The 13,192-nt window shown below is 41.2% G+C and overlaps 1 protein-coding gene across 1 annotated transcript in view; it reads right to left on the reverse strand.

Annotated features, from left to right (window-relative positions):
- Positions 1-1,247: 1,247 nt before the first annotated feature.
- The window catches only part of LOC134565047 (bone morphogenetic protein receptor type-1B-like), an 81,432-nt gene continuing 69,487 nt past the window's right edge, over positions 1,248-13,192 (reverse strand). Inside the window, 7 exon segments of the mRNA XM_063424414.1 lie at positions 1,248-1,359; positions 1,361-1,461; positions 2,197-2,327; positions 3,565-3,662; positions 3,664-3,738; positions 6,863-7,160; positions 7,632-7,824. Coding sequence (XP_063280484.1) covers positions 1,248-1,359; positions 1,361-1,461; positions 2,197-2,327; positions 3,565-3,662; positions 3,664-3,738; positions 6,863-7,160; positions 7,632-7,824 — 1,008 coding nt within the window.

Raw genomic sequence — 13,192 nt, forward strand, 5'->3', positions numbered from 1 at the left:
AGCTGAGCCTGGCACTACTGTGCAGTGGCTGCCAGATGTGTGAAGGCTGCTGGAAGGCCACCCAAAATAGTAATGCAGATAAAGCTTGAGCCAGTTGTTTGGTTTGTGGTCTCTCACTACAGCAGAAGTGCTGGAGGCAGGTACCCACTGCTGCCCACGGTTCCCAGCTCTCACCACCCACCTCATGTGTCCCACTCTCCCTCCCTGTCACTTCTTACTACAGCCTCAAGGCACCAGGTCTTCTCACACTCAAGGAAAAATGATTGCCACCCCAGAAATGGGCACTTTTGAGGTTTTTCACTTTCCCTTAAAAAAGGGAACTTTTTTTTTTTTTTCTCAGCTGTGGTTGTAGATGGACCCCTCACTTCTACACAAATGAAAGAGCATGTTAATAATTCTTTCTCACAAGAAATTTCCTCTTAAACAGTGGTTGTTTATGGGTGCTAGCAGTTTTAAATTACCCAGCAGATTCAAATGTGTACTTCATTTCCACTCACACACAAAATACTTTATTTTGCAGTGGGGGAAAAGGAAGAAAAAAAAAGCCAAGGAAAAGGGCACTTGTTTATCACTATGGTATTATCTCCATCAGGTTTCCTGGAAACATGAAGATCTTTAAACAAGTCACACCAAACCATATTCATACAGCTCCCAACTACCTTAAATGAAGCATAACCTTCCCTGGGACAGGCCACCCACAAGAATCAGGGCACTCACACAACAGGGATGGCAGGGATGTAATTGGGCTCCATCTCTATACTGTGAGAATCACTTGCACATGCAGGGTTTGGAAAGTTATCTCCACAAATAGGTGGCTTTTAAGGCAGGTTCCATTACAGCTCCTCTGAGCTACACAGACCCACTCACCTTTTTGTTTTTAAATGCTGGAGTGCAATAGTCTTTTTGGAAATGAAAAATTTGGTTTGCTTTCATTTTCAGCAGTTTCCTCCAATTTTTTTTAATGTAACAATATACATCTTTTTTACTTCTAACCCCAAAGTTTTATTTCCATAAAATTTAAAGCAGTATCTTTTAAACAATCAAAATAATAATAACAATAATAATAATAAAATAATAAGTGGCTTTCATGGAAAGCAACATGCATAATCTTAAACCAGTTACTAAAACTGTATTTCCCCATGTAAACAAGGGCAGACAAGCCTCTTCAATCTTGCATGTCAAAATTTGGGTGATTTTTGCAATGGATAGTCTCTTCAAAAACTCAGCTGCTCTTAAGCATGACTCCTCTATTCAAGGTACTTAGCAAAGACTTTTGATACATCTTCAGGACTTCTGCCTGCACAACAAAGTCCATTTCCAGGGGCCTCTGCTCTGGCAGTCAGTTTAATGTCCTGGGACCGACATTTTGGCGAGTGTTTTCTTGACGCGCAGGGCTGTGAGCAGGGAGCCAGGGCTGTGAGCCCAGCACTCCATCATCAGCTTCCTCATCTGCCGCAGGCACTGTGGAGAGAAGGGGAAGAGAATGTCCCACTGGGCCACTGGGGTCAGTGGAAGGGGAGACTGCAGTTGTTGGCAATGATGAAAAACTGAAGGGAAGAGGTCTTTTCTAAGGGCAGTGCAGACTCTGAAAGGCATTACACATAAACACCACCAGCACTGCCCAGACCAGCCAAACATGTTTCATGTAGATTAATGTAGATTTTTATAAATGCATTTTTGGTAATACACAAGCACTATGTAGTAACAAATTGACCTTTTATTGCTGGAATGCCTGGGGTGGGATTACCAAGGATGCTAACCAATTAATCAAGAGCAGCTATTGCAATAAGCCTCCCCAGTCCTTGACACGTGTGGTAGCAGACCAAACACTGAGTGCCACCACACAAAAGCCCTTTTGGGAACTGATACTCCTTCCTCCAGTGTTTCCAGCCCAAGTCTGAAGGCTCAGAGGGATTTGGCTAGGGAGAGGATGAGGCAGGTGAGTTTTGGTTAGATCTCACACTGGCTGTTGCACAAAACCCCGAACAGCCCAGAGAGGTTTTTTCCCCTCACATTCACAAATCTCATGCCACCTAAATCTTTCCCCGCAGAATATTCATCTGCATGCTGCTATTCCCAAGCAGTGGCATCAGTGGTAAATATCCTCCTCCCTCAAAATGATGCAGAATTTGGTCAATCTCACTCACTAACTCTGATTTAAAGCACATACTGCATGTTAAGAGGGATGATAGGTACCTCATCACTGCTCCATCTGTTGGGAAATGAGGGGCATAGTCTCTTGATGCACACGATCTCCCTCATGTCCTCGTAGGAGGGGTCGCTGGGCACGAGGTCATGGTATGGAAGCTGGTATTCCTCAACTATACCTGAAAGAAGCAATTAGTTGCCTGTCACTTGCAGAAAACAAACTTCCAGTCCCCTCTTCCCCTCTCACTTTATAACAGATTTGCCATACTGTCTAAGAGTTGGGTGTACTTCCCCTAAAGAGAACTTGCCTGCACTAGAAGTTTATTACACAGTCAAGTTCCAATGTAACGATGGCTGTGTAAAGACTGGCCAGATTTCCTAATCTGAAAGTGTAGTAACTTGCCAAGTGAGACAGTTTCTACCACTGCTGTCCAGTCCAGCAATCTCCAGTAAGTTCTCACAGAAAGAGCTATTAGTATAGGGTTTGTATCAGAGTAACTTGAGAGAGAATTAACCTTGAGTTAGGTCTCCTTATCAGTGGACCAGGAAAATACTAAAGGGCATTTCTGTGCCTTTTCAGAACATGGCAAGGTACCATTCTTTGTGCATTGCAACAATGACAAAAATATTACAGATTTCACCTCACAACATTGCAATACACGTCACCAGCTTTTAAACACAGGGATTCTGCTGCTCATTGGCAACATTCAGCTCCTCCAGGGTGAGCATTCAGCACAATACTGCAGGATTTAAAGACCCATAAGGTATGCTGAAGGTAGCAGAGACCCAAGAGAGACATGCTCTACTCTTACCACCAAACTGGCACAGAACTGCTACCAAGTCATTTCTGTGCATTTAACTTTCTCAGTGGCAAAAGACAGATAACAACACCCATCACTTCTGCACTACACTGAGCTCTACATGCAAAAAGAGGGAAATGAAGCACATCACTGGTATGACAGTGCCACTTCCCTCTGGTGTTTTGCTACTTGTCTTGTAAACAGATTATTTATTTCAAAGAGTAGCACAGCAAACCCCAAATTTTGTCCTCCTCTTTTCATTTAACTCTTAACTAAACTAAGAAATCACTATTTTCTTTCTGCTAAATTAGCTTAACACCCCCAGTCCAGCAGAAATGTGATGCCTTTAGAAAAGGTCCCCAAATGAATTCCACACAGTGCAGGCATCCGCTGCCTTCAAACGAGCCATTAAAACACAGCCTAAATCTCTGCTGTTGAAATAGCACTGACTGATGCTTTAAAATAAATTTCAACAAGAGAACAGATATTAAGAGAGTTACCTGTAAGGTTTACCCACACTTGTTTATTACTCTAAAAACAGTTACTCAGAGAAAAATGTGTAATGGAAGGTTTGAGGTTCACTGACACAATTAAAAGTGATCTCCCAACTCTTTACCTCCTGAAACACATCTCCTTGCTATCTCCCAAAGGATGAGTCCAAAACTGTACATATCAGCCATGATGTAGGACTGAAAGTGCTTTCTATTCAGGTTTTATATGCACCTCAGGAGGCATATAACGTTTTGTTCCTACACGATTATTTGGAGGGATGTCTACCTCATTTGTGCCACTAAAAGAAAAAGAAAGAGAAAAAAAGGGCATGAATCATGCAGTAAAGTGGCTTGAAAAGAAAGCAATTTAGATGGAGGAAGTAGTAAATCCACCACATCCACTCTCAAACAAGGTCAAAAGTAATGCATAATCTTAATGGAACAATTCTTGCAAGAAAAGCCTCTTAGTGTGAAGGCAACCCTCCTTAAAAGGCTGACCCGCCTGAGGCTATGTTAAGCATTCAAAAGCAGAACCACAATGGAGATAAGACTCAACAGGGATGCTGTAACATTGGTGAGATTTCATTTGCATTAGCCTGAGCTCTAATGTTAGTGATAACAATCAAATCATCATTAAATGCTGTTTTCTTAACATACTGTTGGGGGTTAGATTTGCCTCTTTTTCACTTAGAGAATTTTTTCCCATAAGTTTCTAAGAAACCTTAATGACAGTACTTAGCCAGAACAAAGAGAGTAGTTGAAGGACATGGCAGCACAAGGCTACACCTATTGTTTTTAAGTCTCTGGGAGTGTCCCTCAGAGGGGAGGGATAAGGCGAGCTTTGGGAAAGGTAAAAAGACAGAGCTGGGGGAGGGGGGCTCACTCTTGCTCTCAGCATCGAGGAAGACGGTCAAGCTGCCCCTCGCTGCAGGAAGAGTTCACGGCCATCACTCTGCCTCTGCCTTGTCCTGGGAAATCTACCGTCATCTGCTCATGTACCCGGGAATCCTGAGCTTGTTTTCTCAGGCCCTCCCCCCACCGCTGCTGCTTCTTTGGAGCTTTGAGGCTCTCCTGCTACTCTGTAGCCCTGCACTGCCCAGCCCTGCCGGGACACCCCCTGCCATTCCAGCTACCAGTGCAGAGCTCATCCACCAGCCCAGGACTTTCCACCGTTCCAGCTCAGCCTCTCAGAGTCCTGCAGGGGCACCAAGATCAAACTGCCCTGGGCTTTTTGTGAAAGAAAGCCCTCAAGGTTCTTGGTTCTGTTTATTACTAATGCTGTAGTTGTTGTTTGTTTGTTGTTTTGTCATATATACTAGTAAAGAACTGTTATTCCTATCCCCATACCTCTGTCTGAAAGCCCCTTTAATTTTCTAAATTAGAATAATTTGGAGCAAGGGGATTTGAATTCTCCATCTCTAGGGAGATCCTGCCCCCTTCCTAGCAGATACCTGTCTTTCAAACCAAGACACATACTCCACCTCCTAATGCTTCAGTCTCAACAGTTAATGGGGGATACTAAGTAGATGAGGCAGTATCTCGTAGCTGTACCAAATCGGATCCGCAAGGAAGATGAATCTAACCATTATTTTTTGCATGCATTATGTTTGATCCCTCCCAACCTTTACACATCAAGATATGCAGACACAGAGAGAGAAATGCATAAAAAGGTCTAAGCAAATGTGTCACACCTCATAGACTGACCAGAAGAGACAACATACGGGGGGGAAATTCCCATTAATTATGTAAATGGATTCTTGTTTTTATTATTAACTCAGATTTAGCTACATGAATTTCTATATATTTAAAAGTTTAATATATGGCATATATTCTGGTTCGCTTAAAAAGGTCTGTTTTCCTTTCCTCACCTTCAAAATGTATGTATTTTAAATATGATAGATACAAAAGAAGCTCACAGAATAATTATATTTCTGTAGTTTTCTTGATGTACAGCAATTTTTTTTCACCAACTGATATGAAGAAAAGCTGAGTCTGTGGTACAACCAGTCACCTACACAGTCATTAAATCATACATATACTGGTGGCACTAGTGTACACCTCCAAGAATGTAACATAAATCCAGTGACCTGCACTATCTTGCAGGTCTAATATTTCAACTAATATTTCAAATGAAATGGAAACACAAAGAATTTTACTAGAATCATTAGTTAGCTTCAGCAGAGCACACCCCTTCCAACTATCTACCATTCCCTGTTGTTGGGTGAGAAATGCTGTCTGAGGAAGGATTCAGTATGAAAACCAGCCAAGTACATAACAAATTCCATCTGGAGTGTGAAAAATCTGTATTTCACCTTCTTTTGTAACAGCACTTGGTAATTCCTAGCTCTTCTTCATTCACAGCTAAGCAGTGTGCTGCTCTGTATCTGCCAGGCAAAGTACACCTGCAAAGGGTAAAATTCTTCCCCAAAACTTTTTAATAGTGTATTTTCAAGTTGTTGTTTTCTAGGTCTCTGTTCCTCAAAGTAAAAATATTCCTTTCTTGTCTCCTAAAGAAAGATCAGACTCATAAAGGAAATGCCTCACCAAGGAAACTGGTAGGTAAGTGAACAGTAAGAAGAACACATAAAAACTGCCTTTCCTTTCACTCTGAATAATTTCAGTTCAAGATCTGTACAGAATTCCTATTTTTTTTTAATACTCCAGGGAGTGCACAGTTTCAAAGCTGACCTCTGAAACAGAAACCTTCAGTCTATGTATTCTGGACACATTTCTGTGTACAGAAAAATCAGAAACTTTGGAACATGCATCTCCGCCACCAGGACTACCGCTGAGAGCTCAAGCTCCTTTTGAACAGAGCTGTCAGAGAGCAGTGTCTCCTTATGAATCCCAGGAGTAAGTTCTACTCGTCTGCTCTTTCTAAGTTGTTTAAACACACAACCATTTTTTAAAATCAAATTTAAAAGCCATTTCAAACATCAAATCTGTACTTCAGCAATTTGATTTGTAAGAAATGAAACAAAAGGCAGCCCAAATGGGGTCCTTTCCAATAAATCCTAGTAAGTAACTCATGCAAATTATTAGGATTTTTCTCTCTTAAGCTAAGAGTGAATTTTCATGGAATCAGACAAGCTGAATGCTTCAGTGACAAGCTCAGTGACATGACTTCCACCTGTCAGTGCTATGTCCTTTCATTGTGTGCCAGCAATACCGGGGTAGCTATGGAGGACAGTGATGAAAACTGAACCTTTACGCAAATGCAGCTAACTTGCTCAAATAATCAAAAAGTGACTATTTATACACCTGCATGAGGTGTTGACATTCTCCCCCACACAGGTAACCTTACACACAGATGAGCAGAGCTCAGGTGTGCACACACAGTGCAGGTGCACACTCAGTCACCAACGAAGGAAACTTTTGCACCTGATTTATTAACTTCTCCTCAGCCCCTTCACTTCCACTCACCTGATAAATTTAACAGCCAAGCCCAAATCTGCTATACAGCACGTGCCGTTCTTTTTCACCAGGATATTCTTACTCTTTAGGTCACAGTGGGCAATAGCAGGTTTGCCCTGAGTACTGAAGATCTCAGTGTGCAGGTGGCACAAGCCACTGACAGAGGAGTAAGCCAGTTTCAGCATGGCTTTTGTGTCCAAAGTAGTAGATTTTAGATAATCATAAAGTGAGCCGTTCTCATGGTAGTCAGTGATAAGATACAGCTGGGTCCAAGATCCTGTACCTTTAATATCTGCAGCAATGAATCCTTCAAAAAGAAAAAAAAAAAAAAAAAAGAAAAAAAAAAAAAAGAGGGTAATTTCAAATTAATACTTCTCATGGGGTTTTTTTTTGACTGCTCAGAACTCTGGACTGTCATCTATATCAATAGTTCTTTTTTTTTAATAATGTATTTAATTCCTTTCATCTTACTTTCATGCAACTGTGCCTCACCTCTAGCCTTTTATGTATTTTCAGAAGCCCTGATATGGATATACCAGTGGTTGAAACACATGTTTCATGTTTGGAATAACAACCTTCAAACTCTCTTATTTTTCAACTTTTGTTTATGTTTCAGTAATCCTTTAAACAACTTTCATTTGAAAAGCACTGGGTGGCTAATTGCAGAGCACAGAAGGAAACAAAGCACATTGGAAAGGACATCAGATAACAGCAAATACAAAATTGCTAATCGTAAAAACCTGTTCGCTATCAAATAATTCCCTTTCACTTCACTCACCAAGAATATTTTCATGTCTCATCAGGACAGTCTGGTAGATTTCTGTTTCTCTGAACCAGCTGGCCTCCTCTGTAGTAAAAAACACTTTCACTGCTACTTTTTCGCCATGCCACTTTCCCATCCAGACTTCTCCATAGCGACCTTTTCCAATCTGCTTCACCATTTGAATCTGTTTTGCGATGGTCCTTTGAACCTGTGAAATGCCAAGGCAGATCTTAGACCCTGCTCAGTGGAAATCTCAGCATTCACTCAGTGTCTGCTTCCCACACAACCAGCCCAGAAGAGAGTGGAACAGCTTTCCAGTGTCTTTGTCAGTGGCTGTACTGTGAGCTAAGGCTATAGTCAAGGGTATTGCAAGATCAGTGTCCACAGCAGCATTGCAGAGATACTTTTCACAAGGATGACAGACTACCTCCAGACTTAACAAGCTTTTACAGCCACAAAAAATCTTGGACAAATGGAGACTAATAATCTCATCAGATTCGAGCATGTCTGCAGATCACGTCTTTCTAGGAGTTCACAAATAAAAATGTGAGTGGATGCTGCAACACAACTCACTGGTGTTGGTGGCTGACTGCCTCACCCTAAAATGACAGGAGATTAAAATGTCACCCTCTTGTGCTGCAGTGTTGCCAGTTGAATCCACAGCTAATGAGTATCTATCTGGTAGGATCTGGTAAGGTCTTGAATGAATAATGCTGGCAATGGAAGATTTTCATCTCCTAAGCAACTGGCAAAATCTGGACAAATGTGGCCTTCGTGCTCCATTTTGCCACCATCCAGATACAAACCTCCAAATAAACCCGCTGTTGATTGCAGCAAGTGAATCTAACTGCTCTAACTGAATCCCCATGAAATCATATTCATTTCATGAAATCCAAAATATTTTTGCAATCTTGGCTGACAGAAATTAGCAAAAATTTATTTTTTAAATCATTTGCTTCCTCTGTTATGCTTGGGAGGTCCAGTGGAAACCATCAGTTTGGTAATGCCAGGCAGGACTGCCACAACCTCACTGCAGCATGAATGTGCATCCAAAGACAAACTCAAAACCTATTAGGTCAGGTCTACCATCATTCATTTTTTAAATAAACCACTGGTCTTCATATTGGACAATTTTAAGACGCAAAACATACAGTGGTATTTATGAAAAGCTATTTCAAATACCCCAGTTTTCTTCTTATGTCATTTAAACAGAATTCCATTTATCCAGTCCTGCACTGTACTGTTAGACGTTCAAGATGGTAGCTTCACTGTCATTCTTTTTGATTAACATCAATGAAATCCAACAATAGAGATTAGCCTTAATTTTTAAAATTGATTTATCTTTTATATGCTCATATAGTGATTGAACAATAGTTATATTACATTGGAATTTTGCTGTAACATTTTGTAATGTCTTTAGCATTGTTGCTTTCTATTTTGCCCATTTTAAAAATGCATCTTGAGCAATAATGTAGTTATATCAAATAATTTGTGTAAATATATGTAATGGCATCATAAAGTACATGCAATTACAATACTTAATGATGAAAAGTTCCTTATTAAATTACATTAAGAAAAGGAAAAACACATTTCTGTTATGGGTTTTCAGGCGGCAGAATACTATGTGAAAGGCTTTAACCTGGTTTTGTCTTGCTAGAACTGGTCAAATGATTTCCTATGAACAATTTATTTTAAGGAATTCATCTCCTTCTTGAATTATAAACTAATTATGATTTCTAAAACAAACAGGTTAATCAAAATTGTTGGCTGAACTGATTTCACAAGCATGCTGAATGATGTGCTTCTGTGAGTTTACACTGAGCGGGGCTGGGGATTTCTTATTTATTTTTAAATCTGTGTTTTGCTGCTTGAGCTCTGTAAGCAGCCAGGTAAGGTTACATGACCTTTTCTTTGGTCTCACTCGGTGGAAACAATCCAATTATCAACTATTTCTACTTTCTTGGCATTCAGTTAAACTGAATGTCATCATACTGATAAATTATTGGCTAATACTTGTTTCGGGTATAATATTTGTACCCATTAGAATAAATGTCCTACACAGAAGAAAAACATTACTGGTTAGCATAAGGTGACATTTTGCATTAAATTTGCATCTCACTTTCCTGAAATTATAACCCTGGATATTTCAGTCTTTGCATAAGAAACAAGGTTAAAAATAAGCCCTTGCACAATAAAGACCAGAACATTATTGCCAGGCACTTTCCATACACTTGTTTCAGGCATGGGCCCAGAGGTATCACTCTGCATTTCTAGTGAACTCACAGTGGTTGTAGCTGTCTGAGAAATGCATTTAAAAACATTTATTGCCAAGTGTAAGATCCATTTTCTTCTCTTCCACCCAAAATCACTACTTATAAAAAACAATTCTATGCATTTTTTGTAAGCAAGGGGAGATGAGGGGGCGGGAAGAGTTCCTGGAGGAAAAAACACTTGGTCCAGTGGCTGCAAAGTCTCCAAGCTTGAAAGAAGTGGACTGACAGAAGACTGGATGTTTTCTGTTGCCATGAATTTTCCTGGTTTGCTGAGCGTTCATATTAAAGGAGAAATGTGCAGTTTCTCACGCTGGTGAATTGTAAACACAGGACCATGTTTTGTAAATATTGGCAATGTTATGAATTCCTTCTCCAAGAGAAGGGGAGGTTGAATGACAGCCTCCTGGACCAATGTGGCAGGAGAGGTGGCGATACCCTTCTCCAATCCATGGTCACCTTGCCACAGGTATATAATGGCAAAATAAACTAAGGGGCTGGTCTTCTGCCCTGCATCTCTGTTGCACCCAGATCTGTGTTCCCAGTCTGTTTTCTGGCTAGGCCTCCACAGTGATAGTTTTCTGCCTCATAGAGCAGTCACACATCTCTGAAAGCTGCTGAGCAATGCCCCAGCTGGGATGTTACCTTGGCCCTTACAGCAGCTAAGCAGCAGGAGTTGGTTTTCCCATCCACTACAAGAGCAGACCTGGGGACACCAATGAGACCACAGATCCCTCCCTCAAACTGCTCACTGGGACAGAGGAAGGCATAAAGAACAAGCAGTCATGACCAGCATTGCTCCAGCTTTTTTGGGATCCTGGGATGAAGGACTGAGCCATGCACTGCTGTGAGGTGCCCCAGGGCATCTGCTACACACATGGGGTGCTGGAAACATCCTCTCAGAGAAGTACTACCAAGTTCCTTGTATTTGCTCTAAATTATTACATTTTTTCTGTCATTAGAACAAGCAAAGATGAAGACCTCGATGTGGTAAGTGTTATGCAAAAAAAAAAAAAAAAAAAAAAAAAAAAAAAAAAAAGAAAAAACAAACAAAACAAAAAAAAAACACCACCAAACCAAACCCCAAAGCAAAAAAAGGGAAGAATCCTTCACAATTAAATCAACTGGAAACTCGTTAGGAATGGTCCTAAACTGCACACAAGATCTCTCCCTTTCCATGGGTGCTAGAAGGACATTGGTATGGGATAGGACAGAGCTTTCTTAAAGCCAAGAACAAACTCATCCTGTTGCTTCATTTTTAACGAAATATAAAACTTCCCATTTAATGTCTTCTTTAGGGTGTTTAAAAAAATATGTATGGGCAAAAACCAGACAGATAGTACATGGTACTTGGAAACTGGATAACACCTACAGTAGTAGCATCACTACAAACTAATGGGTTTGGAATACAGGAGGGACAGACATATCCACTCTGAAAAATGAAAATGAAATCTATTCCAATTTCTCAGAGGCACATATTTTAAATAAGTAACCTAGTTTTTTTACCAATTCCTTCCTACCAGTGATTATCCCCAGAAACAAAACCCCTTGGTGAACAGAACTATATTGCCTCAGAATGTTCTGCCTTTTCAGCAGGCTTAGTAATCCTGGAGTCTGTTCAGAAATAATCACAAACTCCAGCCCTGTGCCTTTAACCTTTGAGATTGCCACACTACAAGAATAAAAAAATCCCCCTTGAGTTCTGAATGCAAAGTGAAGTCTACAAATAAAAAGGTTCCAAGTTTGACAAGTTAGAGTTCCCTTTAGAAAAAAGTGATGTGTCAGTGTTTGAAACCCTACTGTGTCTTGCACATACAAACGAAGAAAAGATCAGTGGGCCAGGTGCTGTCCTGTATGCTGGAGTAAATCCTGATGTACTTCCATGAGCTCTCTTAGCCTGTACTTACCCTACGGTATCTAAAATAAGAAATGAACTGAGGTAGAAAAATAACCCTAATCTTTTTTGTCTTAGTTCACATGAAAAAAGTCCCCTGCTTCTAAAGCAGCTGTTCTCCAATTTAAATCCTTGTCATTTCTGGTAGAGGAAAAAATAAAAGCCAAAAAAACACCCTGTGGGAAATATGGTTATTTAATTCATGTTCTATAAATCATTATAGACTGGGAACTGTGATATATATTGTATAAAGGTATGTGTGTGTCTGCTCAACCCGCACGTTTCACGAACTTCTGGAAAGCACCTCCCTGATCTTTCGGGCTCCAAAAATAGAAGGTGAGAATGACTTGCCCCTGCCTACGTGCAGCTAAACTCATCGGGACTCGCAACGGTCAAACGCTACGTGCCAGCAAAGACGTGCCAGCGAGGACTTACATCGGTCATCACACACCTCTATGACAGTTACTCAAAGCAAGGACTAACTCTGGACATTAGCATTTGAATGTGCCCGGGGACCCTTTCGGGATTTAATGTAAATAAAGTTAATGGCCGATGATTAGAGAAACAATGGGAGGAAAGTTGCCGAGGGGGAAACTAAGGGTATTTAAGTTGGGCCTTTAGGTGGGCAAATTTGTGAACCCAGCTAGAGACACCGGCTGCCAGGTCCTGTGTCTCTGGGGTCACCCTTGGCTCTACTTTTCCCGGGAGAACTTCGGTCAAGTAAGTTTGCTGTTCGTGGGGTTCGTATTGTTTTGTTTTTATTGTTTGAAATTGTTATAATTTGATTCTAAATTTTGTGATTTGGATGTTAATAAACCAAACTATTGAATTTGGCAATAAATTTGTCCTGGCGTTTATAACACACCCCAATGTTGGGGGTTAGATTTGTTGGGTTTTTTGGGGTTTTTTTTACTTATAGAATTTTTGCCCATAAGTTGCTAGGAGACTAACTATTGGGCCCTTGACCAAAACAAAGAAGTGGCCAAAGGAGATTGTATCACCGGGCTACACCTATTGTTTTTGGGTCTCTGGGAGTGTCCCTCAGAGGGGGGAGATAACTCGAGGTTTGGAGGAGGTAAAGGACAGACCTGGGGGCAGCTGGTCTCTCTTGCTCTTGGCATCAGAGAAGACAGTCAGGCTGCTGCTTGCTGCGGGAAGAGTTCACAGTCATCACTCTGTCCCGTCCTGGGAAACCTACCATCATCTGCTCGGGTGCCCAGGAATTCTGAGCTCACCTTCTCCTGCCCTGCTGGGCCGGCCCTGCCCCCACCGCTGCCGCTTCTTCGGCACTGCTTTGAGGCTTTCTGCTACTCTCTAGCCCCGCACTGCCCTGCCCTGCCAGGACATCCTTGCTGTTCCAGCTACCACTGACAGAGCTTCTGATCTCATCCACCAGCCTGGGACTTTCCACT

This window comes from Prinia subflava, assembly GCF_021018805.1.
Source record: "Prinia subflava isolate CZ2003 ecotype Zambia chromosome W unlocalized genomic scaffold, Cam_Psub_1.2 scaffold_32_NEW, whole genome shotgun sequence".
Taxonomy (NCBI): Eukaryota; Metazoa; Chordata; class Aves; order Passeriformes; family Cisticolidae; genus Prinia; species Prinia subflava.